Below are 27,122 nucleotides of genomic sequence, written 5' to 3'. Positions count from 1 at the left end.
CAATTTTATTTATTCATTATTGTAACAATCATCCATATTACAGTACAAACGAGAAGGTGTTCTCGCGTTTCTTTGAAAATCCGATAAATTTTCATTTTCCCTTTATTTGTCTCGGTAGATCTTTTCGCGCTCGATCGCCATGGGCGTGTGGGAAGCTTTTCTCAATTGGCTTCGGAGGTACAATCAATTTCTTACTCTCTCTGATCTGTTTTTGTTGTTGTTTGGTTGCAGAGAAAGTTTAGAAAATGCATATCATTCCATTCTATGTTCTAGATTCAGCTGCGGGAATAATCAATTTTGATTTCCTGTTAGACCAGTGGACACAATTTTGTTTTTCGTCGATAAAAAAAAATGTAGATTTCGCAGAGCTCTCGGGATTTCTTGCTGTTCGTCTGGTTGCCGAGAAAATGATGAGAGAACGAAAACGGAATAACTTAATTACGCTTAACCTTGGCTGTAAACTAGAGCTAGTCGAGTCTTTGAATCTCGATTTCTGAAGTTTGCTAGTTAAATTCACGGTATTAACAGATTCTAGGCTGTTTTCCATTTCTACAGCCTTTTCTTCAAGCAAGAGATGGAATTATCACTAATTGGTCTCCAAAACGCTGGAAAGACATCGCTCGTAAATGTCATCGCCGTAAGTGAATGAATCTGCAAGAAGAATTGTTTGTTTTTCTTCCTATCTATTAATTGAATTCTGATATGCTTTGTTTTTGTCTTTTTTTTTCTTTTTCGAAACTTAACTCAAGACTGGCGGATATAGCGAAGATATGATCCCAACGGTACGCAATTGTTCTCAAAGATTAATAATCACTCCGAGATTCTATGAATCTCTCCGATCTCATATCGCCTTTGGGTTTCGTTCTCTCTGTTTTACAGGTGGGATTCAACATGAAGAAAGTCACCAAAGGGAATGTGACCATAAAGCTGTGGGATCTCGGAGGACAACCGAGGTTTCGCAGCATGTGGGAGCGATATTGCCGTGCAGTTTCGGCCATTGTGTATGATCTCTCAAACCCACCTTTGCTTATCATTTTCCTTTCAAACTTTTCTCTACGAGGCATTTTTGATTGACTACTTTTTTTTATATAGTTATGTCGTGGACGCTGCTGATAATGAGAACTTGTCCGTGTCGAGAAGCGAACTTCACGACCTGTTGAGTAAGCCTTCACTGAGTGGAATTCCATTGCTGGTCCTGGGAAACAAAATCGACAAGCCGGGATCTTTGTCTAAAGAAGCTATGACAGAACAAATGTAAGTCGAGACTCCAATATATCGAATCGAAATATGACAATCTAGTTATCATTGTCTTGACCCTGATGTAATTATCTCCCAGGGAACTGAGGTCCATTGCTGACAGAGAAGTTTGTTGCTTCATGATATCTTGCAAGAACTCAACCAATATTGATTCTGTTATCGATTGGCTTGTAAAGCACTCGAAATCGAGCAGTTGATCGCGCTCCGACCGAGACAAGACTGGCTTTGTCTTCATTCTTTTTCTGGCGCCCGTAGGCAGTTTCCTCTCCAAGAGAACCTTGTATTGTTTGGGAGGTAGACATTGTTTTTTTTTTCTTGTTTGTTGTGATATTCATGTGTGGTCGTGATCAAATTATCTAACTTTTTACCGAGTTTTTATGTGTAAAACATGATTTTTTTTTATGCTGTAAGAAAAATTATTCACCGGGGTGCATGGTGTATAAAGATTTTTTTTTTTTTTTTTCACTTCCCACATGAGTTAAAAGACCATGGTAAAATGACGAGTTTGGTGACAATAATTAATGTAGTTTAACGAACTGCATTAAATCACTACTAACAAACAAAATTAAAGAACCTTATATGATTAGACCAGCTGCCAAAGTGCCGCTGAGACCTTGCATGAATCAAGCAAACTTTGGAGCTTTCGAAAAACATCTACTTGCCCCAAAAACAAAAATTGAGTATAACTCCTAAAGAATAAAAGGATTGTTTCAAAAGTATGACTAAAATATCTATGACGGTGGGTGTTCATTATAAACAGTTTTTTCATAATATATTTGTCAATAAATGCAGTTTTCATGATATATGTTATCATTGGAATAAAACCTTAATAGATAATAGGAAAAAGACATAATTAGTTATACTTTTGAAATAATCACCTTTGCAAAAAACTTAATATAGAAGACTTTTTAAAATTTTCCACATTTATATCATAAAATATTTAATATTAGGTATAAATGTCGCCATTAATTTTCACGTGACATGCATGCATTAAGTTTTTCTTAAATTTCCTTGCGAAATTCAAAATCTTAAGTAAATGGAGTGGACCAAATATATTGACTTTTGTCAAACCAAAATAGCCCCAAACAAACGTGAAGAGACCAGACCACGAACTGCTAGTCTATGACGGACCTTCTTCATCGTTGACGTTGTCTGTATCTATAAGGAGAAAAATGAAACTGAAAATGAAAATTTTCATAATTTCCTAATCCTAGCAAATAAATATTGTTTAACATTACATTTGATTACTTTTCCTGCTGGAGCAATTAGTACTTTATTTTGAGAACTCTCTGCATAAGTTTTAGAGAAGTTATTTGATTTTACAAAATGGAGAAATAGTTTTAGAGAAACTTAAAATACCGAATTTCAAATTTTTGCAGGAATTTTCCAAAATTGTTTCTTAATAAGCAAGAATTTTGAATTGGGGTTGGCCTTCAGTCAGAGTTTCATATTTTTCTAATTTATTATAAATTATTTTAAATGAACATTGTTATACCATTATTTTCACATGGTATAAATAACACCCCGAACGTAAAAAATGATATATCAAGTACATACAGCAAACTCACACGCCAAACTCCGGATCAACATTATGTCTCTCAAATAAGCTCTTAAAAGAGACTCTCAAAACATGTTTTCAAGCTAGACTCCTTGACAAATCTTCAAGACAAAGCCATAAACTTGACCACTCAGTCGGCTAAAGAAAATGATCACTCGGCCGACCAAAATAGAAGACCACCCGAATTACCAAAGAAATGACCACCTGGCCGGCCAAAAAAGAAGACCACCCGACCATCTTCACTCGTCAAAAACCACCCGGTCATCTTCACTCGGCCAAATCCACCCGGTCATCTTCACTCGGCCAAGATCATCCGGTCGTCTTCACTCGGCCAAGAACACTCGGCAATCTTCACTCGGCCAAAACCACCCGGTCATCTTCACTCGACCAAGTTCATCCAGACGTCTTCACTCGGCTAAGACCACCCGACCGTCTTCACTCGGCCAAGACCACCCGGCCATCTCCACCACCCAACCAAGTACGTTTCACCAAACCATTGGCTCCTATAAATATCTCACTCATTCACAACACAAGGTAACTTTTTCTCAACTTGTCAAAATTCTAAAAAAAATCACAATATCTCTCTCTCTCTCTAGAAAACACAGAGACGTGTACAATTTGTTCACCAAGAACACAATACAACACGACTAATGTTGAGCGTCGGAGGACGCGCCGAGGGAAAACCATCCGCGTCCCTCTAGATTCACATTTTCTTGTGGTTAGGTGAAAGTGCAAGGATTCGAAGACCCGGCGAAGAACGTGGAAGATCTGAAAACCCGGACACTCGAAGATCCAAAGAACACGATGAACGTGAAAAACACGAACCTGTGAAAAACACGGAGAACGTGGAAGATTTAAATGGTTGAAGACTTAAAGAAGCAAAGACTCAATAACTCAACGAAGAGCGTGAAGACCACGATGAACGCGAAATATCGCCAAGACAACAAGCGATTCTTAGTGCTAATCCAAAAACGCGATTAACAAACATGATGATAAACATATCACAAGGCAAAAACGAAATTATGCATCAAATGAAGTGGACCCACATCCATAGTCATGTTTGACGATGTGAACTAAAGAAAAAATTGCCTTAGTTCATGACCGGTTGTGGACGAGACCCATGATCTTTAGGCCAAGCCTGACTTTGACTATTAGTCGTCCACCGACATATGTTGAAGGCAAATAACAAACCCAATCATGAAGGCGGAACATGGTGGAGAGGGAGGGATGAATTTTTTTAATTGACGTGAGCTTTGTAATTGTTTGGTAGAGAAGAGAAAAAGAAAGTAAGAAGGATTTTGAGAGATTGTGAATTTATCGGGCTTACAATTTTTAATTCTTTCAATTTTTGAAGGAAAAAGAAATAAATAAGAAAAAGGTTATTATTTTTTTCTTTTTTACAAATATACCCTATAAACCATTCATTCATCCATCATTTTTTCCTTCTACCAAACATATTAAAAAAATTATTTGATCATTTCTTTTCTTTTCCTCTGTAAGAGAATCTATTTATTCCTTCTCAATCTTTCCTACTAAACAAGACTCAAATAAAGAGAAAAGTTTCAACGTATTAAGTGAGACGAAAGTGTCAACATACCAAGTGAAGATGCTTATGTCAACCGGTGTCATGTGAACCTCGGCGTTCCACCAGCCATCAATGTCCCATATCCATTAACATCTATAGGCTGTATCCAGAACGAGTGTCCTAGATTCACGGATGTCCTTGACCAAATTCACCCTTAAGCTCGCATCGCGAAAAATACTCAACTTATTCTTCAGTGCGTCTTGAGATTACCTAGGCATCTCAACCCACCTTCTCAAAGACACATCATCAACCAAAAATCATCTCGTCGGCACCATATATGATGTTGTGGGATAACAAACACTTAAAAACCGCCAACCATCAAAGTGAGTTAGCAGGAAGATAATTGATGCTTTCACACTACGAACTACGATTATTAATGAAAATTTGTGCAAACCAACTTCGACGATAAAGACGAGGACGATTAATTATTAACAATGTCACTAGTACTTTTTTTTTTCTTCTTCTTTTCATGTCAGCACTTTTTGTATTATTCTCACCAATTTGTCGTTGTGCCTTCGTTAGATAGCCGCGGCGATAATTCTTATCTTTTTAAATACACTATTAAGTTCTCGTTAATTAAAAAAGCATTGCTATAAGAAATAATTTTTTTAATGTTTTCACAATCTTTTTAGATTTGTTAACTATTTTGAGCTCTATTTAAATATATTTACTAATCCATGATTTAATTTATAAGAAAAATAGTTGGTTAACTTTTTTAAATAACGCTTTTATTTCAAAAAGGATTTAAAATATACGCTATTTTCAAATGTTGCACGTTATTTTCGTAGTTTTCCCTAAAATAAATAGAGTAGCTAAAGAGAAAATAAATATAATTTCAGGTATTTATTGTTTCGATTGTTAACCCAATAATATCTCTTAACCATCTGTAATTATGTATATTTAGAGGATGTATTTGGTCTCTAATAAGTAACATGGTTACACTGTAAATTTCGAAATTTCAAGAGTACATCGTTAATAAAATTATATGAATATAGGAAAGCCCATAAATTTTGCCAAAAATAACCCCTAAAAACTTATTATCTCTTAACCGTTGTACCTTTAGATGGGAAATTGCCTCATCTACTACCAAAACAATAACTTTTTCAAATTTCCCACCAAAACCATAATTTGGACAAAAATGCCACTAATTCAAATATACAACTACCATTTTACCCTCCACTTAAATTTTTCTTACAACCCACACCAACTCTCCATATCCCGCTCATATCTCACATTAATCCATGACTCTCTCTCTCTCTCTCTCTCTCTCTCTCTCTCTCTCTCTCTCTCTCTCTCCCCCCGTCGGTCTCTAAAACCCTCGGCGTCTCTAACTCCACGACACTCAAACGTCACGCAGAGTCAAACGCCTACGAGACCCAAACGCCCACGAGTTCGTCGTCCAAGACCAGCCCGCGCAGAAGATCGTCGTCCAAGACCAGCTTGCACACAAGGTTTGTCTCGCATTTCTTCATTTCCCATAAATTTCATGGTTCAAAAAGTTCAAGTTCTATATCATTTTGATAGTTTAAAGAGATTCAAATGTTCTGTTTGGTCTGGGTATGTTCACCAGTTAGTATGAAATCGTCAACAATGTTCATCAATTGTTGACTTCATATGTCAACAGTGGACGTCAACTGTTGGCATATGAAGTCAACAAATAATGATTTTTGTTGACTTCAGATGTCAATAATGGACGTCAACTGTTGACATCTGAAGTCAACAAATAATTAATAACTCTGCCTATGTTTTTTGTACGCAGTGATGGCGGCTATTTATTTATTATTCAAGCACAGTGGAACTTGGGTTGAACCTGGTTGTTATCATGAGAATGGATCTTTCGGAATCATGGTGTCGTATGAAGTTAACTTCGCTAGTTTGATGCAAATCATTTACGCGAATTTGGGCAAATCACCATCCACTCATACCATTGGTGTTGCATACGCGATGGCTGGTGCCATGAAACCTGTTGAGATAACCAACGACGCTACGTTAGAAGGTTATTTATATTTGAGGAAGATGAGAGAAGATGACACGGAGAAATTACAATTGATATTGGAAATAAATGAAATTCCATCCAGGCTCGATTCTCCAGGGGTTGGATCCACTCGCAATAGCCGTGATAGTGGTTGCGTTGGAAACCCGCCTAGAAGAGTTTCCGACATGCCATCCATACCCGAGGAGGGGTGTGATTCGGTTCCAACTCCTGATTCGGTAATTCGTGGTACGTTCGGATTGGATGACATTAGGTTGTCAGACTATGAGACACAACGACAACAACAATGACAACGACAATACTCTCCACCACGAAACTCGCCTCCACCTATAAATTCCCGATCCCCTCCTCCACCACGAAACTCTCCTCCTCCACCACGCAACTCCCATCCCCCATCACGATCCCCTCCTCCACCACGCAACTCCCCTCCGTCACCACAATCCCTTCCTCCACCACGCAACTCCCATCCTCCACCATGCAACTCCCCTCCGTCACCACGATCCCCTCATCCACCACGCAACTCCCCTCATCCACCCCGCAACTCCCGTCCTTCATCACCGTCTACGCCGAATTCACAGAGCGTCCCAAGTTCATCTACTAGGAAAGGCGCAAACATGGATGAAGCTATTATTTTAGATGGTCATTCCCCTTTATTTATTGAGCGACATGCATTGTACAAGGATAAAAAGACTTTACAGAAACACTTGATGTTGTTCGCCATAAACAACAACTTCACGTATAAGACAAAGAACTCGGACAAAAACACATTGCATGTTGTTTGTCTGGGAGAGCATTGTAATTGGGCTGTCCGGGCCGTGAGAAAGGCTAACACGCCCATTTTCCAAATTAGAAGGTAAACTCTCTTTGTTGAATTATGTATGAAATTGAAATAGTGTAATTAGATCTCTGTTTTTTGACATCTACTGTCAATTGTTGACATTTTATGTCAACAAACAGAGGGCTAATTACTCACAGATGTCAATTGTTGACATCAGATGTCAGTTGTTGACATCTGATGTCAATTGTTGACATCTGATGTCAACAATTGACATTAATGTTGAAACTAAGTTTGTTGTGATTTTCATGTTTTAGGTTCGACAACGACCACAGTTGTGCCCTGTGTTAGGAATATTACCCACTTGAAGATAATGAATAAATGATTACTAAATTCGATAATAAGATTACTTTATTAGCATTATATGATTAGTGGGTTGAGTTCTAAATAATTAGAATCAATAACAACTATCTTCCATAGCCTCCGTATTAAACTGAGTCACGTGATGGGTACCTGAGTTCGGGCGGTGAGCTAAAACGAGGTCGATGACTGATATACGCCTGGAAAGCTATATCTAAAGTCATATATGTGGAACACATAGGTGAAGGTTGATCACTATGTGGGAGCATTCTACACTTGTGGTAAGTGTACGACTTAGACAGGTCTTGGTTGTAGATGTGTCGTTTAAGGACCGTTACGACACACTAACCGAGGCCACTATGATGGTCACAGTGAGACTTGATCTAAATCCTGAAGTGATCATGGACACTGGGTTATGTTACTGAGCTCTTTGACTCATTCGCTAAAAGGCTATTCATGCTAATCACAGCTTATGTCTTGAGAGTTTTCTCAGAGCATAATTCGAGTGAGAAATGATTTACAGATACGGAATCCAGCCTTCCTGAAAGAAGGTTAATGTTCTCTCACCTAAGGGTTGATTCCAGAACCGATAGATTGCTAGCACTTTCGAAGTAAGTAACGTTCGAAAGAATCTTTCGCTGGGGAAGCAACAATGCTTAGGGCTGATATGTATTAAGAGAAGTATAACGGAAAAATTGACTTCTCTTGACACGGGTTGAACCCGGAGGATCTTGATCACGAACTGCCTATATCAGTGGACACTCGTCACGATGAGTGAATATAATTCTAGTATAAAGGAGAGTTCAGTCTTGGCTTACAATGTGGAGTATTTGACCAAGATTAGATCGATGGAAAAAGAGAAAGGACTATTTCGTCTTTTTCATTACTAGGTCCATAGTCCCTGATTCGGCTCTGATAAAGGCGGATAAGAACTTTCGTATAATAATGTTTATCATTATTAATCTCACTTGCTGTAATTGTGATTGACAACATTAATTCTGGAAAACGGGTATTCGCAGAATTAAATAAATATTTATGGTAGAATTGTTTATTTATTGTTTGATCAAGTAAATAAACAATTAGTAATTATTTGTTTATTGTTGGACCAAGTAAATAAATAATTAATTGAGTTTTAAGCAATTGGGCCTTGCACAAAATATGAAAATCGGATTTAGGGTTTTGGCACTAGGGTGTTGCGCAGATCCCCTTGGCCGTGTGCCATCAAATCCGAATTTCATGATATTGGTATTTACCAATATTTTCTCTTTAGTTGTTTAAATAAAGGAGAGATAATAATATAAGATATCGTCCTATATTTTTTTCCTTATTTAAAGGAAAGTATTTAGGAGAATATATGAGAATATATTTAAAGGGAAATAATATATTCTCCTTTATTATCTCACTAAATAAAATATTCTCTATTTAAATAGAGAATGATATCCCATAGATATTGATCTGATGGATGAGAGAAAAAGTATGATTCACTTGTTGAGATCCAAGGGCCTAGATTTAATCCACCAGTGTGAACACAATAAATGGAAATAAAATATTCTGGAAGATTCCATGAATATCTCATTTTACTACTATAAATAGGGGTTCACGAGAAGGCAAAAATAAGCAATTTTTTAGAAAAATTTTGTGCACCCTAGCCTACCTTGGCCGTGCTCTTCTGCCTCTCCCTCCCCTCGGAAATTCGTTTCCATTCTTAGTAAAATAAGAGCGAGATCTCGAAACACCTAGTTTCGTGATCTAGTGAGATAAAGACTGTGCCCACTCATCTTTCTTATTCGTCTCGGAGATTACGTTTCGGAAGACTAAGGTGTCATCCTCGAGTCCTTCATCAAGACGACGCAAGGAGTACGCGATTGGTTTAGGAGCGTTCTGTAGCTGAACCGAAAATCAATGTAAGTATTCGTTTTTCGCTCAAATCGGTTGCTTGATAAATATGCTCTCGTGAATTAAATTAATTAAACATAACTAGATCTTGTTAATTATAACCATAGTTTAATTAGCTTATGATCAGCGTTATTAATTATTTTTCCGCATTAATATGGTTATATGGTGGAATCATCTCAAACGAGTCGCATCAGAACGATTGTTCGTGTCCGATACGCGCTCGATTCCCCGACAAGTGGTATCAGAGCTAGATGTTATGATTAATTAATCGATTCGTTCTTGTAATTAATTTAAATATGATTTGAATGAAATTATATGTGGATGTGAATTTCATGCAATTCAATATATGATATGTGGATTGTGATTCGTGGTTTGATCGTAGAATATTTGATTCTCGCTTTTCTAGATTTTTTGTAAACCCGAAATTCAAAGGGTATAGAATTTATGTAATTATTATTATTATTGTTGTAATCTGATGGTGCGACGTTCTTGATCACGACGATCGGCGAGAGACGAACACACAACGAAGAAACATGACGGACGAAGAAAGCCTCCACGACTACGCCACAAGAAAACTTGTCACAAAATTTTGTGACAAGTTTCGGCCGTCCTCTTTGTGCCGGGCCGCGCCCTCATGGCGGCGGCGGTCCGGTGTAGCCTCAAGTCTAATCTTGACCTAGGTCAAGATTAGAGGATTCGTTCGAGCCTCAGCCCGGAAACCCTAGTGGGCCCACTCATTAAAAAAAAATTACTGAAAAAAAAAATTTAGTTTTAAATGTTTTATTTAATTAATTGTATGGGCTGAGTCCTTATGATTTTTTATTTAAAACATTACAAAATAAATTATTATGATATCGATTTATTTTAAATGAGACATTAGAATGGGCCCCTACTTAATTAATTTTTTTTCGATAAAAAAATTAGAAAAATTAAATAATTTGATATTGATTTATTTTTCTAAGGGTCATAAGAATGGGCCCAATTGAATCCATGGGCCAATATGATTGAGCTCATCTTGATTTACTTTATAGAATCAAATAGGAAACGATCAATCCGAATCAAACCATTCTTGCATGCTCTTGCTTGTTTATTTAATTACTATGACATGCTTGTATGCTATAACTTAGATCATGTATCGTATGTTAATGGTTGTCATGAGCTTTCATTCATTAAAATTATCTAATTGGATTAGGATAGTTAATTAATGAATGAGTTGAACGGATCGGAGAGCTCTGTCACCAAGCCGATAAGAGGCTAAGCTGAGAGGTACTTAAGAAGACCTAGTGTCTCACCTTCTCTACTGGGAGCTTTTCCGTGATGGAATACTTTTAGGATAATCAAGACTAGATGTCACGAATTCCTAATCACTAAGCTATATCGAAACATCTGTTTTTAAGGGTAGCTTAGAAACACACGAGTTTTTAATATGACTTAGTTAACTCGAGTGGATCACCTAGATTAAAGTTAATGCTAGGAAAATTAAAATACTGAAAGTATATTGAGTCGTAGGTCTCCAACATTGACACAACACCGTGAGGATGAAAGATCCCCTCGTGACCGGCGGTTTTCTAAACATGGTGGTCAGTTCCATTCGGAATGGCTTTTCTGATTCCAATACCAAGGTTGTGTCTCTGACGATAGGTGAGAGGGTTGATCTCTGCGTGTACTAGTTACGCTAGTGCGTATGAGCTAGATTTCTTTCACTGAAATGTTGGGTTGACTCATGCATGAACCAACCTGTGGTTGCTCATGTGGTCAAAGATTCCTATAAAATTGGTAGTTAGTGAGCATAGTTATGAAGGTGCATGTACTATGATTGCTCACTAATCTGAGATGGTTCTCATTTTCACTAGGTGCACTCCGTTACGTCACCAGAGTGAAACGGACTGTGGCTATTAGTCGAATTACCTTGGAATATAAAAACTGGGTTTATTTGATTAGTATTTTATCCCGTGCATGTTTGCATTATAGTTTTTATTTCCTAAATTATATTGATAGTTGTTTCTTTTCATATTACTAGTAAATGTGCTTTTATGTTTTTAGTAATCATGTCGAACCCTATTATGGCCCTGTTGTCGAAAGACGTCCTGACTGGAGATAACTTCCCTAAGTGGAAGTCGAATCTCAACATTGTGCTTGTGAGTGAAAGCATTCGCTTTATCCTCACTGAAGACAGACCTCATCTTCCTGCTCATGGTGCCTCCAAGAACTTGAGGAAGGACTATGACAAGTGGACTACTGCCAATAACAAGGCGGTGGCTTACATGCTCGCAAGCATATCTGATGCGTTGCGAACTAAGATGGAAGGGAATGAGACAACTGTGGAGATCCTTGACTCGTTGCAACAAATGTTTAGGATGCAAAGCGAGCAAGCCCGTATTGAGCTCACCCGTAAGTGCACTAGCACTAGGATGACTGCGGGAACTCCGGTGAGGGATCATGTAATGAAGATGACTAACTACTTCACCGAAGCTGAACTCCACGGGGCACAAATGGATGAGGTTACTCAGGTGGGAATAATCATGAATTCCCTTTCGAGTGACTTCATACAGTTTACGTCCAACTACATCATGAACAAGGTGACGTATGGACTGTCTCAGCTGTTGAATGAACTACAAACTTTCGAGTCTATCACTCGACATGGGAAGAACAAATGGTCAGCTCTCTATGCTGACAAGAGTTCTTCGCCTAAAACCAAGAAGAAGTTGATTTCTGGTGCTGAGTCATCTAAGGCACGTCCGAATACTTCAAAGGGGAAAGGTCCCGCTAAGAAGGAAAGGAAGAACTTCAAGAGAAGTGGAAAAGGAAAAGAAAAGAAGCGAGAAAGCATTGGTAAATGTCACCACTGCAACACTGAAGGCCATTGGAAGAGGCATTGTCCTTTGTACTTGGCTGAGCTTGAGAAAAACAAGAAGAATGCTGATATGGTACCTTAAAATTCATGATTAAAGATATCCTAAAAATGTTTTGAGGATAATTATTCATGAGCATACTTCTTTTCTTGTTGCAGAGCAGATCTGATGGAGCACACGTGTGTAGACGAGCTTGCTGAACAATGTCGGATTCAAGCCCGAAATGTAGAGAAGCTCATGCTCCGTTTGAAGATCTAATTTCCCGCTAGTTTTATTACTTTCATTTTTGGATTTATTTTTGAACATGGGATGTGTCATTTAATAATCCGAGGTTTTCTGGACTGTAGCCTTTATGGTTATTCCTGAAAGGATGAATCTTTCTTTCTTTATGTTTTATTACATTATTTATGAACACATGGTTGTGTCTTTAAATATTTCCTTCTATAATTGAATGCCTTGATTGCTTTTATGATATTTGAATATGCATGAATGCTTATGTCTTTATGAAAAAGATATAGAATATGAAGGTCACGTTTTTCTTTTCGTATGCTATATAGAAGCACAATAAATAAATATAAATATTTTCTAAGTTATTATCTCTGTTAGAATTTAATTAGCTTTTATTGCTTCATTAAATTCTTATGTTGAATATGTTTTATTGTTTAAGAACTATTTAGAGCTTTGAAAGCGTCTAAATAATTATGACCATTATTCGACAATGACTTGTGCGAATAATAAGTAATAAAGGAGACACAACTAAGAGTTAGTGTTGATGATGAATTAAATTAGTGGGGGCTTCCTTAATTGGAACTTAATCACTAATATTCGTATTGATTGAGTGGGAGCATCCTTGAATGGAACCTAGCCACTCTAGATTTATTGATTGAGTGAGAGCATCCTTAATTGGAACCTAGCCACTCTAAAATTCAATAATCGAGTCGGAGCATCCTTAGCTGGAACCTAGCTACTCTTATTCATTGACATAGTGGGAGCATCCATAAATGGAACCTAGTCACTAAATAACAAATATATTGAGTGGGAGCATCATTAATTGGATTCTAGTCACTATTGTTCAATAAAAGAGTGAGAGCTTTCTTTAATGAAATCTAGCCACTTGTTGTTCAATAAATAGCAACATCCTTCATAGGATTAAATCCATCTTTCAATGGCTTCCTTAACCGGAATGTATATGCTATTATTCAATGATTAAAGTGGAAGAGTAATCAATGATTACCTTGCCACATAAATCAATGAATTGAAAGGAAGGATAATTTTGAATTATCTTGTCGTTAAAATCAATAACCTAGTGGGAGCATCCTAGAATGGATCCTTGTCACTCTCATCAGCAATAAACTTTCCTTAAATGGAAAGACATGATCTTGAGATATCACTCTCGATCATACTAACTTGTCTGAAAGTTATTAGCCCATATTTAATAGATCTGCATGTTAAGCTATTAGCTTAAAAGAATAGAGAGATCTATAAAAGGATTAATGAAATGGTTTAAGCTTTAATAAGCTATAAGGTAAGGGATTGAGCCCTTAAGGAGAGACATTATCATCAATGATACTATTCTTTCTGATACCACGAACCACTTCATTAGGGATCTTCAAAATTGAAGATGAACTGTCATTTGAGGATGAAGTTCCAATAACATAAAGACATGGATCGAAGTAGTTATACTACTAAACCTTTTGAAATATGAAAGGTAGATCCTAAGTACTTAACAAACTAATCATGATTGTACATGGATGTTTGTTATAATCAATATTTTGAGAATGATCGATAAATATAGCTCCTAAACAAGTGTCATGAATAAAGTCATTACTATTATAGTTCTAGACCTCATTATGACACAAGTAAATTGACTGAGCTAACTGTTTCTAAAAATTAAATTTAGAAATGACATGCTCGTTCCATTATGTTTCAAATATACTTATTGATATAAGGTATGAGCTTAATGTTGATGCTATTGACATTGTCTTTATAAAATGACTAATATTTAGACCTTAGACAATGTCGTATTTCCGAGAATAACTACATGTGTTGTAAACACTGTAATTTCTGGAAATAGTGAGATACTTAGTTATTTAAATATAGTAGATCCTTAAAGTCCTATGTATATATATTGAATATGAACACGACAAACAAGGATGAACTATAAATAACCAAGTAATGGAAATAGGTCAATAAAGTTCTTATTTAAACACGTTCAATAAATCACACTATAGTAAGTGGTGATGAGATCAAACCATGCAATGGTGCAACCTGTTTTTGCACCAAAGGGATGTACACCTTGATAGAGAGACTTGTTATCTTTAGATATAAAGTCTGGTGTATAATCTAAAGGTATGCGAGGTGTTAATTTGTTCTAAAGTAAATTTATTTACTATGAAAAATTTGACTTGACCTTAAATGGTAAGTCAAAGATCACTTGCAAAAATGCATGAACTAAAATAATATGAAAATGGGACATATGTCAGATCGACATAAATGGTAGAGTAAAGATAAAAGTGGGAATCCATATGATGGAAATCTCAATCCTGGGTCAAGGTCTAAACCGTCTATAATGATGGCAAAGAATTAAATTTGCTGAAGGAAACTTATCTTCTCTGGTCAAAGTGGGAGATTGTTAGGAATATTGCCCACTTGAAGATAATGAATAAATGATTACTAAATTCAATAATAAGATTAATTTATTAGCATTATATGATTAGTGGGTTGAGTTCTAAACAATTAGAATCAATAACAACTATCTTCCATAGCCTCCGTATTAAACTGAGTCACGTGGTGGGTACCTGAGTTCGGGCGGTGAGCTAAAACGAGGTCGATGACTGATATACGCCTGGAAAGCTATATCTAAAGTCATATATGTGGAACACATAGGTGAAGGTTGATCACTATGTGGGAGCATTCTACACTTGTGGTAAGTGTACGACTTGGACAGGTCTTGGTTGTAGATGTGTCGTTTAAGGACCGTTACGACACACTAACCGAGGCAACTATGATGGTCACAGTGAGACTTGATCTAAATCCTGAAGTGATCATGGACACTGGGTTATGTTACTGAGCTCTTTGACTCATTCGCTAAAAGGCTATTCATGCTAATCACAGCTTATGTCTTGAGAGTTTTCTCAGAGCATAATTCGAGTGAGAAATGATTTACAGATACGGAATCCAGCCTTCCTGAAAGAAGGTTAATGTTCTCTCACCTAAGAGTTGATTCCAGAACCGATAGATTGCTAGCACTTTCGAAGTAAGTAACGTTCGAAAGAATCTTTCGCTGGGGAAGCAACAATGCTTAGGGCTGATATGTATTAAGAGAAGTATAACGGAAAAATTGACTTCTCTTGACACGGGTTGAACCCGGAGGATCTTGATCACGAACTGCCTATATCAGTGGACACTCGTCACGATGAGTGAATATAATTCTAGTATAAAGGAGAGTTCAGTCTTGGCTTACAATGTGGAGTATTTGACCAAGATTAGATCGATGGAAAAAGAGAAAGGACTATTTCGTCTTTTTCATTACTAGGTCCATAGTCCCTGATTCGGCTCTGATAAAGGCGGATAAGAACTTTCGTATAATAATGTTTATCATTATTAATCTCACTTGCTGTAATTGTGATTGACAACATTAATTCTGGAAAACGGGTATTCGCAGAATTAAATAAATATTTATGGTAGAATTGTTTATTTATTGTTTGATCAAGTAAATAAACAATTAGTAATTATTTGTTTATTGTTGGACCAAGTAAATAAATAATCAATTGAGTTTTAAGCAATTGGGCCTTGCACAAAATATGAAAATCGGATTTAGGGTTTTGGCACTAGGGTGTTGCGCAGATCCCCTTGGCCGTGTGCCATCAAATCCGAATTTCATGATATTGGTATTTACCAATATTTTCTCTTTAGTTGTTTAAATAAAGGAGAGATAATAATATAAGATATCGTCCTATATTTTTTCCTTATTTAAAGGAAAGTATTTAGGAGAATATATGAGAATATATTTAAAGGGAAATAATATATTCTCCTTTATTATCTCACTAAATAAAATATTCTCTATTTAAATAGAGAATGATATCCCATAGATATTGATCTGATGGATGAGAGAAAAAATATGATTCACTTGTTGAGATCCAAGGGCCTAGATTTAATCCACCAGTGTGAACACAATAAATGGAAATAAAATATTCTGGAAGATTCCATGAATATCTCATTTTACTACTATAAATAGAGGTTCACGAGAAGGCAAAAATAAGCAATTTTTTAGAAAAATTTCGTGCACCCTAGCCTACCTTGGCCGTGCTCTTCTGCCTCTCCCTCCCCTCGGAAATTCGTTTCCATTCTTAGTAAAATAAGAGCGAGATCTCGAAACACCTAGTTTCGTGATCTAGTGAGATAAAGACTGTGCCCACTCATCTTTCTTATTCGTCTCGGAGATTACGTTTCGGAAGACTAAGGTGTCATCCTCGAGTCCTTCATCAAGACGACGCAAGGAGTACGCGATTGGTTTAGGAGCGTTCTGTAGCTGAACCGAAAATCAATGTAAGTATTCGTTTTTCGCTCAAATCGGTTGCTTGATAAATATGCTCTCGTGAAGTAAATTAATTAAACATAACTAGATCTTGTTAATTATAACCATAATTAATTAGCTTATGGTTATATGGTGGAATCATCTCAAACGAGTCGCATCAGAACGATTGTTCGTGTCTGATACGCGCTCGATTCCCCGACAAGTGGTATCAGAACTAGATGTTATGATGTCAACAATTGACGTCAACTGTTGACATTAGATGTCAACAATTGACGTCAACTGTTGACATCTAGTGGATGAATTTAAATTTAGTTCTTCACTTAGGCATGCAATTCACAACATTACACATATATAAAACATAGTGTAAATAGACATATTAAGCAGTTTCAGGCATTCAAGTCATACAAAAACCCATACACAAATATAAATATTACGAAGTTTAGACCAATGATGTGGGGAATTCATCGTCAGAGTCATTTCTTGTTAATCCTCATCTCTTATAGTAGAGTAGTTCTTCTCTCTGGATTTTCAGCATAAATAGTCGTGTCCCCTTGGGCACGACTTCCATAAAATCTCATTTTTTTCTTCAACTGAGTCTCCCAGTCGTCTGGGCCGGCCCAAACTCACCGGGGGCCCTAGGCGAATCAATATTTTGGGGCCCTAAAATATTAATAAAAAATTAAATTTTCAGGGTAAAAAATGTAATTTTTTTAAAAAATGGGCCAAAAGTGTAAATTTTTAGGGTAAAAAATGTAAATTTTCTTAAAAATAAGCAAAAAGTGTAAATTTTTGGGGCCCATCCACATATGGGACCCTAGGCCTGGGCCTAGCTCGCCTTAGCCCAGGGCCGGCCTTGCCAGTCGTCTCCGATGATTTCTTTTATAACCCTTTCGAGACACATGATCGGACCCGATTCAGTCTCACTACAAAAAGTATCCAAGTAGTACCATATGTACTCAGCTTGGCTCATTTGAAACTCAGTGAGTTGTGCATCACCGAGTTCCGATCCGCTTGCTTTATTAACATCAATTGACTACATTTTTAGTAATTGTCTACAATTATACGTATGGATGTCTACAATCATAAAAAATAATAACCGAAAATCAACTTTGCTTGGCATCAAAATGTACCTCATTTTTAGAACATTTTCTCTTTCGGGGCTCGAAGTCGTCATAGCTTGTCACCAGAGATTCAATGAAGTGTTTTTCTGACATTTCTGCATTTTTTTGACAATATTAGAGTCAACAACGTTCATTATTTGTTGATTTCAAATGTCAACAGTTGACGTCCATTATTGACATCTAATGTCAACAACTGATGAGAGAAATTGACATCTAAACTCTACAGAGTTCATCAGTTGTTGACATTAGATGTCAACAATTGACGTCCAACTGATGAACTCTGTAGAGTTTAGACGTCAATTTCTCTCATCAGTTGTTGACATTAGATGTCAATAGTTGACGTCCACTATTGACATCTAATGTCAACAACCGATGAACTCTGAAAATTCTTAACATACCCTAACAATATCCTAAAATCTTAACCACAAAATTTAGGGAAAAAGCGAAACGAACCTTGTGCGCGTTCTGATCTTGGACTAAATCTGGAGTTTTGAGTTTGGCATTTGGATCTCGTCGGCGTTTGGGTCTCGTCGGCGTTTGGGTCCTCGGGCTCCTGGGTTTCTTGGGTCTGGTGGCTTTGGGGTAAAGAAAGAGAAAGAGAAAGAGAGAGATCGGGAAAAAAATAGTCCGACGAGGGGACAGAGAGAAGAGAGAAGAGAGAGTGAGAGGAAGAGATAGATTGACGAGAAGAGAGAATAAGAAGAAGGAGAGATAAGACTGACGCGAAGAGAGAGAGCCAAATAGAGTGATGGTGAGATTGTAAGAATGTAAGAAGTGAATGGTAAATAGGTAATTTTGCAGAGGTGTTAGTGGCATTGATGTCCAAATTATGCATTTGGTGGAAAATATGAAAAAGTTATCATATAGGTAGTAGTTGTGGTAATTTCCCAAAAAGATTTAGAGGATGTATTTGAAGTATCTAATATATATCACTGGTTAAACTATAAATTTCAAAATTTTGAGGGTACATCATAAAAATTATATGAATATAGGAAAGCATAAATTTTGCCAAAATAACCCCCACCAAATTTTAAAGCGCCACGCGGCGCGAAACCATTACGGGTAATAAAAAATAATATATTTTATGTTTTAAAATTTCATTTTTGGAGCATAAATTGGTATTTCTTATTTTCTCTTTACAGCATAACCCACGCAGCAACCAAAAATGGCTTCTTCAGCTCACTCTCACCGCCTCTTCTGTCTAATGGCCAAGAAAGAAACTGAGGAAAAATCAGAGAGAGAGAGAGAGAGAGAGAGAGAGAGAGAGACCGAGAGAGATAGTTACTCGTTTAACGAGTGGTCTTATTGCGTATGAACTCGAAACCTTTCACCGATTTCGTTGCCTCTTTCCTCTTTCCGTTTGACGACCGAGTAAAGGTCAGTGATGAAAAAACTATCGCCACAACTCTGTTCTCTATTTCTTTTGTCTAAATTTTTTATTTGTTCTATTTCAAGGTCGATTGTGTAAACTAATATCGGTGGTTTTGATTACTTTGTTTTTGCTCGTCGACGTGATTTCGATATGTTTTGGGATTCCAGTGAAGTGCTGAAATTCATTTAATGATTTTGCCTGTGTGTTTCTGTTTAGCTCCGAGCTTTATGTTTTGGTAGGGTTTAACCGGTTTTGACACTGAATTTGTATACATAGGGTTTGATATAAAAAGTCACAGCGTATATGAAAGAAACCGTTCGAGCACGATCCCATGGCAGGAAAGGATAGGTATAATTGAGCTTTTGCGCTGTTGTATCTTCAATACAACAAATTGATCTCCAATTGATGTGAGCTTGCTTCAATTACAAAGCCCAAAATTACATGTGAAACGAGCTTATCTATCTATCACTTAAAAACGAATAATTTATTTATGAAATGACTCAAAATTCGTACACCAGTTTGAGCATTTCAGCTGGTAATATTGATCAAATTTTTTTTCTTTTCATTTTTAAATATTGCCTTTGGTTAGTTTGGAAATTGATTGGAACAAAGGAAGCATCATGGGTGTCACAGTTCTTGTAAGTGGTAACTGTAAAAACATACTCCTGTGATTGACAATCAGATTTTTAAAGCCCATTTTTAAGTTCTTAACAAAGTGGAACCATATTTATTGAAATCGTTATATGGCTTTAATTAGTTTTTGATTTCCTTAGTTTTTATTTCTTTATGTGAGTAAATGGCCATATGATTGATTGATGTAAAATGTGAGGGCATTAAGCTATTTAGCCGATTTACTGCTGTGGTTGGTTGTAAGATTATTCGTAATCAGAGCAAGCTAGTTTGGGATCCTATGTTGAGTTAGCTCAAATTCCCGGTCAGTGAAGTAAATTGACTAACCCTGCCAGCCAGCTTCGGTTGCGTTTAAAATTGTTGGATTTTGTTATTGTATAGCTCTTTTGAGTCGAAATCAACATTAGTTGTCTGTTATATGATTCATCTCTTAAAAAGTAAGTCATGGTGATATTATATTTTTGTTCGCTCTTAGATGTTAACTATTGGAGTCCCCTTTTGTTGAAACAAAAAAGTTATATGTTTGTAATATCAGATTGCCAGAAGCTTTCTTTGTAGGTCTGAGAGAATTGATTTGTTTTCCAATCAAATTTAAGTTGTATAGTAAAATGTCAGGCTAGTGCATTGAAAGTGAGTAAGTTTCATATTGATATGGTGTTTGGAAAGTACATCTGTTTAGTTTCTCTCGGGATTCCGGTTGCTTGATAATAAGATGATATCGTCGGCAGCGGAACTTTGGAAGTGGTCATTTTTTAAACTATTGTTGTGATGTCTCAACAATATAATGCAACATAGTTTCATTCTTTTTCATATATATATATATATATATATATATATATATATATATATATATATGCACACACACACACACACACACACACATCTGGTCACCTTTACAATTGTGATTGAAAATATTTGGTTCGACGGTTTCCTCCTTTACAATTGAAAATATTTGTTTATAAAGATGTGCGCTTGGCTTGATAGAAGGGGTATTAGTAACTTGGGACTTCTTGCACCGTTCCCTATAGTGAAAATCATACCACTAGGCCAAATTTCCGACAGTGTTGACATCCCGTAATCCAATAATTGTCGTCGTAGGCTATTGTTTAAATGTTTGATTGGGGAGTATCCTGTGGCCTGAACAATTGAACTACTCTGAAATGTGTCAATTTATTCTTGAGTGTGTTTTAAGATTTGAAACTACCACATTCCGCGAATGCATATATCAGAGATCATGTTAACTCCAAGGGATCTATCTAGTGGTAAGGACGATCCTTGGACGCAACATTTATGCCATTGGGGTAGTCTCCCGGTCGTGGATTTTAGTTGGGTTTAACCCGGACACCACGGCTATAAAATATATATATATATATATATATATATATATATATATATATATATATATCAGTAATCATGTTTTAGTTATTGCATTAAATTTCAATACTAACCCGGAAATTTTGGTGTCTTGGGCTATAATGCTTAAGAAGAAAGTAATTGGTGTTGTTTTTCGCTGTTCTGGCAGGTTAGTGAGATTCCCGGTGTTCACACATCTGTAATCCTCTTTTGTACCTTAGCATAGAATCTGGCTAGTTTCGTTCGTTGATCGGTTCAAGTTCTGGAGGTGCGATTTCTAATGCTTTCTGTACATTTTGTCTGAATGAATATGAACCAACTCTTGGCTCTGTCTGTATTTTTAGTTTTTTCGGTGATCTGAAAATGGCTATCTCGTAATCTATGATGCTCGAACACAACTAAATCAACTCTAAATCTCCTTCTCTGTTAGGTAAGAGCATGAACTAAAAATTACTCAGCTGATGAATTTCAGTATAGTATGGAATACTTATATATATATATATATATATGTGTGTGTGTGTGTGTGTGCGCTTAAGGTTTGAATAAGGACCAGGTCATGATCTGCCTAAAAAAATACTATGCTTAGAGCTGTCTCTCCGACTAATTCTGATACTTTAAACAAAAACATATTTGAAAGTCATCAGAGCTTACTATAGACTTCTTGTACAATATTCAACAGAATAAAACAATTTTGACAAATAGGGGCATTCCGAGAATCGAACTCGGGACCTCTCGCACCCAAAGCGAGAATCATACCACTAGACCAAATGCCCATTGTTGGTTGCAATTTATAAATTAAACAGCTCTGATCTCATCTCGGTGCTAATATATAGCTGTCTTTTTTGGATTTCTTTTGTGCTGCCTTCATTGACTTTTTTGCATTCTTTATTTTTGTGAATAGTACTAGCAAAAATATATAAAAACTAAGACCCTTATTTCTAGATTGCCTGTAAAACTTAATCTAGAATCAAGAAAAGTCATTACAGCTTTATCACAGACTTAAAACACGTATTTATAGTTAGTAAATTCCTTGGAGCAATGTGTAAAACATTCTGGTGTTTAAAAGAAAGAAAAAATAGGGGCATTCCGAGAATCGAACTCGGGACCTCTCGCACCCAAAGCGAGAATCATACCACTAGACCAAATGCCCTCAACTGATCTCTATGATGTTTCTTTTGCAATTATTAAAAACAAAAGAGTCTCTCTTTCTTTCTCCATCTTCTATTTTGATTACTTTTTTTTGTTTACATATATTGTTCTAAATTGTGAAGATGTGCTAATTTTAGACAAATGAGCAAGAAGGTAAGCATTAGGTTTTCTAAATGCAAGGTTCTGCAATTTGATTGTTGGTGGAAGCCTTGCAGCAAATGCAAAACATTAAGGAGTCTAAATGAACAAAAAGCAGGGGGCATTGACTTTCAAAAAATAAAAATAAAAAGAGGGGCATTCCGAGAATCGAACTCGGGACCCGAGAATCATACCACTAGACCAAATGCCCTCCGCTGATCTCTATGACGTTTCTTTTGCAATTATTAAAAACAAAAGATCCTCTCTTTCTTTATCCATCTTCTATTTTGATTACTTTTTTGTTTACATATATTGTTCTAAATTGTGAAGATGTGCTAATTTTAGACAAATGGGCAAGAAGGTAAGCATTAGGTTTTCCATGTAAGTGCAAGGATCTGCAATTTGATTGTTGGTGGAATTCTTGCAGCAAATGCAAAACATTAAGGAGTCTAAATCAATAAAAAGCAGGGGGCATTGACTTTCAAAAAATAAAAAATAAAAATAAAGAGGGGCATTCCGAGAATCGAACTCGGGACCTCTCGCACCCAAAGCGAGAATCATACCACTAGACCAAATGCCCTCAACTGATCTCTATGATGTTTCTCTAGCAATTAGATATTAGTTTAGTGGTAAGCACCTCATACTTCCTCCCTAACGGGTTGTGGGTTCATGTCACAGTTAGGTGTTGAAGAGCTGGTTTTTCTGAATTCCATTAAGTGTATACGTTATTATTTTTTATTTTTTATTTCTGAGATAAACGAATTTACAATAAGTTTTGGATGGCAATATGAATGACATTTTCTGTAGTTTTCATCCTCTGCCTTTTTTGTATTTTTTTTATTATGTTGTGTGTGTTTATGTTGACAACTTGGTACTGCCAATGAATGTTACTGGTGATAGCTCCCTCAGTATCAATCTCAAAATAAGATGCAAAATTTTTTATCAGCAATTTTGTAGTAACTTGTTTGCCGATACTCCCGGAAAAGTCTGAATAGATTCTAGTTGCTGGATCTTGTGAAGCAGCAACTAAGACAAACAAAGAAATTTGCTAAGAATGGGGCATTCCGGCAATTGAACTCTAAACCTCTCGCACTCCAAGCGAGAATCATACCACTAGACCAAACACCCTCGGCTGGTACTTGTGCTACTGAACTCTCTTGTAATAAAAAAAAGTCACTCAGCTATGATATTTAAATATGATGGTCTAACTCCTATAATGTGAGGGCATAGGTTCACTGGTAACTAATACCAGTGAGGAAAGCGTTAAGGCTATAATATCTGTTCTGTTACCATTTTCTGTTTGAACATTAGCCTGTGAATGGCAGGTGACTGTTAAAATATACAAGATGACAATAGGGGGCATCTGAGAATTTAAATCGAGACCTAGTGGACCTGAAGCAAGAATTCTACCACTAAGCCAAATGCCCACCAGGTATTCATGATGTTTGTTGTTCAAATAAGTTGTTCGATGATGGGTTTATTTCTTCTTTTGGGCATCCCAGTCTGTGTGAGTGGATGAATGTGTTTGTGAGTAAGTTCTGACATGGCCCCTTTGATATATGCACCTATTTTTGTATATTATTTTTATAAGGGAAAACTTCTGTCAAGGTCTAAGACTACATGTGCTCTCAGTTGACTTGGTTAAGGAATAAACTATTAAAATAAGGTCTGTTTTCATTTATAGACTCCCAACTAAACCCTTAATTCAAAATTAAAGAATTGTTTTTTTAGGAGAAAATTTATAAAAATTTATTACAGCAGTTTAACAGCCTAAAACGAGCATATTCCTTTTGCGTTAAAATGTGCTGAAATCTAGATTAACAAAAACGGGGGCATTCCGAGAATCGAACTCGGGACCTCTCGCACCCAAAGCGAGAATCATACCACTAGACCAAATGCCCTCAGCTGATCTCTAATGATGTTTATCTTGTATTGAATGTTTTTATAATTTCATCAATTGTTTTTTTGTGCAGTTTCCAAATATATAATTTGATTGTCCTAATTAGTATTTGAAAGAAATCAATCAGAAAGGTGTGAATTCCTAGGACAAACAAACACTTGTAAGTTCTACAATGGGAGCATATATGCAAGCAACTTTTTTTTTTCTTTCCATCTGCATCTGTGTGATAATAGTGTCATATATGAAAAAGCTGGTGATTAGCTCCAGGTTCTAGTCACAATATTAGCCGTAGACCAGAAAATTGTTTGTTATTATTGCTTTTTTTTTTTTTTTTTTTTTTTTTTTTTTAATAACATGTGTTTAAGAAGTAGAACAAGATTATCTACTATAGATTTATGCTATAAAAACGGGGGCATTCCGAGAATTGAACTCAGGACCTCTCGCACCCTAAGCGAGAATCATACCATTAAACCAAATGCCCATATTTGATACTACTGAGCTGCCTTGACAGCGAAAGTTCATTTGTCAAGGTGTTATTTAAATCTTTCTGCCATGCTCATTTTTATCAGGGGTATCTTTCAGACGGTAGATTAGTACGGGTACATTCTTAAAGCATGCACAATTAAGGAAGATAAACCATTTTACTTATTATAGTATTATATTGGACCAGTGTTTTGGTGCAGAACCGATACAATAATTGCTAGCAGATTCTACTTCTCAAAATATAAAATATACGTAAACTATTCAATTTATAGAGGGGCATTCCGAGAATCGAACTCGGGACCTCTCGCACCCAAAGCGAGAATCATACCACTAGACCAAATGCCCATATCTGATATTATTGAGCTGCATGTACATCAAAAGTTCATTTGTCAAGGTGTTCAAATCTTACTGCCATAATTATAATTTATTTGGTATCAGTCAGCCGGTAGATTTGTACGAGTACGCACTTAAAGCATGCACAACTGACGGAAAATAAACTCTTTTTACTTACTTTACTACCATCTTGGAGCAGTATTTTGGTACAGAACTGATGCAATAATAATTAGCAGATTCTACTTATCAACAAATAGAATATACATAAAACTATCTATTTTTTAGTGGGGCATTCCGAGAATCGAACTCGGGACCTCTCGCACCCAAAGCGAGAATCATACCACTAGACCAAATGCCCTCAGCTGATCTTTATGCTGTTCATTTTGCAACTGATCTTTTTGAAGAATTGATTTCTTATGTTGTGGTTTCTCTTCTAGAAGCTCAGGCTACTATCATCTGTGTAGTACAACTTATATACTGTGTGGCATCTAGGAAGAACTGTCATTGTAAAATTCAGCGATTAATATTTTGAAGAAGCCTTGGTTGTCTGGTCACAGCATAGATCTGTCTAGTATGAGATAAATTTAGATGCAAATCTATTGTTTTAGATAGATTATTGCCTCGTACACTACCCACTTGGTTAATTTTTGGGAGCATAGGTTATTGCTTAGATATCTTAACGGTGTAGAGGCATGAAGAAGTAAATAAAACATATCTTAGTGGCCAGTATCCTATAGTACTTGTCCAGGATTGCTGGTAGGTACCCATAATGAAACAGCTTAAGTAACAAGTTTTGCTGTCTATTGATCTGACAATATATTGTTGGGACTGTTTTGTAAAATATTCAAACGTAATACTTTGTGATATTTTATTTTCCAGAAGGAATTTATTTTTATCTTTATGTTCTAAAACATGGCCTGTTTGGTCAATTTGTGCTTTTTGGTGTTTGGAAGTGTGTGCATAAAGTTTTCGTGTTGATATCTTTTACCATATTTTTTATGTAGGTTTATTTGCAGGATTACATAATCATATTGATTGGGACAGATGTGTTCAGAGATTAGAGGTAAGTTCTAACATGGCCACAGGAATATCAGCATCTGCTTGTCAGTAATTGCATGTTCATAATAGTCTTACCAGTTAAAATATTCATCAATTAAATATTATCTCAGGTTGCATGTATGTTTAGTTGACTGGGATCAAGAAATAGAATAAAGTGTCATAATAGAAACTGTTTATTTATAGACTCCCAGAAACACTGAATATTAAAGTTAGTTATAACATGTAACAAATCATAAACTTCATTGGTGCTAGTCGATGTATAGCAGGAATCAGTAAAACATAAAAAGATGTTTATATTAATAAAAACAGGGGCATTCCGAGAATCGAACTCGGGACCTCTCGCACCCAAAGCGAGAATCATACCACTAGACCAAATGCCCATTTCTGTAATTATATGAGTTCATTTTAGTTAATTTGTTGAATGCTTTGTATTTAATTGCAAACTTCATCTTTCTGTTGGAAAGTAGTTTACAGGTTATTTAGGCACAGAATGTCAGAATTTGGAGTTTGTTTACCATTCTGGCTGTTAAATCATTGTTTATGAGCTTGTTCAAGTGCAATTGATTCCACAGCAGTATAATAAGTAAATATTTTTTTTCCAAATTGCAGATCCCTATTATGAAATAGGCATTGGAACAGATTAGAGTTTTGTAATAATAGATCCTTTGCCGAGGAACTACCAGGCTGTGCTGCTTACAAAATAAGTTTAAAATAAACATGGAATTATCTTTACTAAAAGGGGCATTCCGAGAATCGAACTCGGGACCTGGC

At 36.3% G+C, this 27,122-nt stretch overlaps 2 protein-coding genes and 8 non-coding genes across 13 annotated transcripts in view; 2 read left to right on the top strand and 8 right to left on the bottom strand.

Annotated features, from left to right (window-relative positions):
* On the top strand, positions 1–1,718 carry LOC149389070 (ADP-ribosylation factor-like protein 8b). The gene is made up of 6 exons (XM_089624571.1): positions 1–177; positions 556–637; positions 750–782; positions 880–1,001; positions 1,093–1,254; positions 1,337–1,718. The coding sequence occupies exons 1-6, from the start codon at positions 140–142 to the stop codon at positions 1,452–1,454; spliced, it is 555 nt and encodes a 184-aa protein (XP_089480697.1). The 5' UTR covers positions 1–139; the 3' UTR covers positions 1,455–1,718.
* Positions 1,719–19,078: 17,360 nt separating this feature from the next.
* The window catches only part of LOC149389051 (uncharacterized), a 14,943-nt gene continuing 6,899 nt past the window's right edge, over positions 19,079–27,122 (top strand). For 3 of the 4 annotated variants that reach the window (XM_089623177.1, XM_089623178.1, XM_089623175.1), the window contains exons 1-4: positions 19,079–19,311; positions 21,459–21,557; positions 23,902–24,008; positions 26,297–26,355. In XM_089623177.1, coding sequence (XP_089479303.1) covers positions 26,337–26,355 — 19 coding nt within the window. In that variant the 5' untranslated portion in view covers positions 19,079–19,311; positions 21,459–21,557; positions 23,902–24,008; positions 26,297–26,336. Of the gene's footprint in view, positions 19,312–21,458; positions 21,558–21,633; positions 21,720–23,522; positions 23,712–23,901; positions 24,009–26,296; positions 26,356–27,122 lie in introns of all 4 variants that reach the window. The other variant, XM_089623176.1, reaches the window with a different exon arrangement.
* TRNAP-UGG (transfer RNA proline (anticodon UGG)) lies at positions 21,991–22,062 on the bottom strand. The gene has a single exon. It is a non-coding gene; the product is annotated as a tRNA-Pro (tRNA).
* Positions 22,368–22,439, bottom strand: TRNAP-UGG (transfer RNA proline (anticodon UGG)). Its single transcript has one exon. It is a non-coding gene; the product is annotated as a tRNA-Pro (tRNA).
* Positions 23,085–23,156, bottom strand: TRNAP-UGG (transfer RNA proline (anticodon UGG)). Its single transcript has one exon. It is a non-coding gene; the product is annotated as a tRNA-Pro (tRNA).
* Positions 24,406–24,477, bottom strand: TRNAP-UGG (transfer RNA proline (anticodon UGG)). The gene has a single exon. It is a non-coding gene; the product is annotated as a tRNA-Pro (tRNA).
* On the bottom strand, positions 24,886–24,957 carry TRNAP-AGG (transfer RNA proline (anticodon AGG)). Its single transcript has one exon. It is a non-coding gene; the product is annotated as a tRNA-Pro (tRNA).
* On the bottom strand, positions 25,233–25,304 carry TRNAP-UGG (transfer RNA proline (anticodon UGG)). The gene has a single exon. It is a non-coding gene; the product is annotated as a tRNA-Pro (tRNA).
* Positions 25,579–25,650, bottom strand: TRNAP-UGG (transfer RNA proline (anticodon UGG)). Its single transcript has one exon. It is a non-coding gene; the product is annotated as a tRNA-Pro (tRNA).
* TRNAP-UGG (transfer RNA proline (anticodon UGG)) lies at positions 26,660–26,731 on the bottom strand. The gene has a single exon. It is a non-coding gene; the product is annotated as a tRNA-Pro (tRNA).

The sequence above is a fragment of the Urtica dioica genome, chromosome 8 (genome assembly GCF_054948205.1).
Source record: "Urtica dioica subsp. dioica isolate 48M chromosome 8, U.dioica_male_clone48M_v1_H2, whole genome shotgun sequence".
NCBI lineage: Eukaryota > Viridiplantae > Streptophyta > Magnoliopsida > Rosales > Urticaceae > Urtica > Urtica dioica.
The sequence above is the reverse complement of the archived record's forward strand: the minus strand, read 5'-3'. Positions and strand labels throughout refer to the sequence as shown.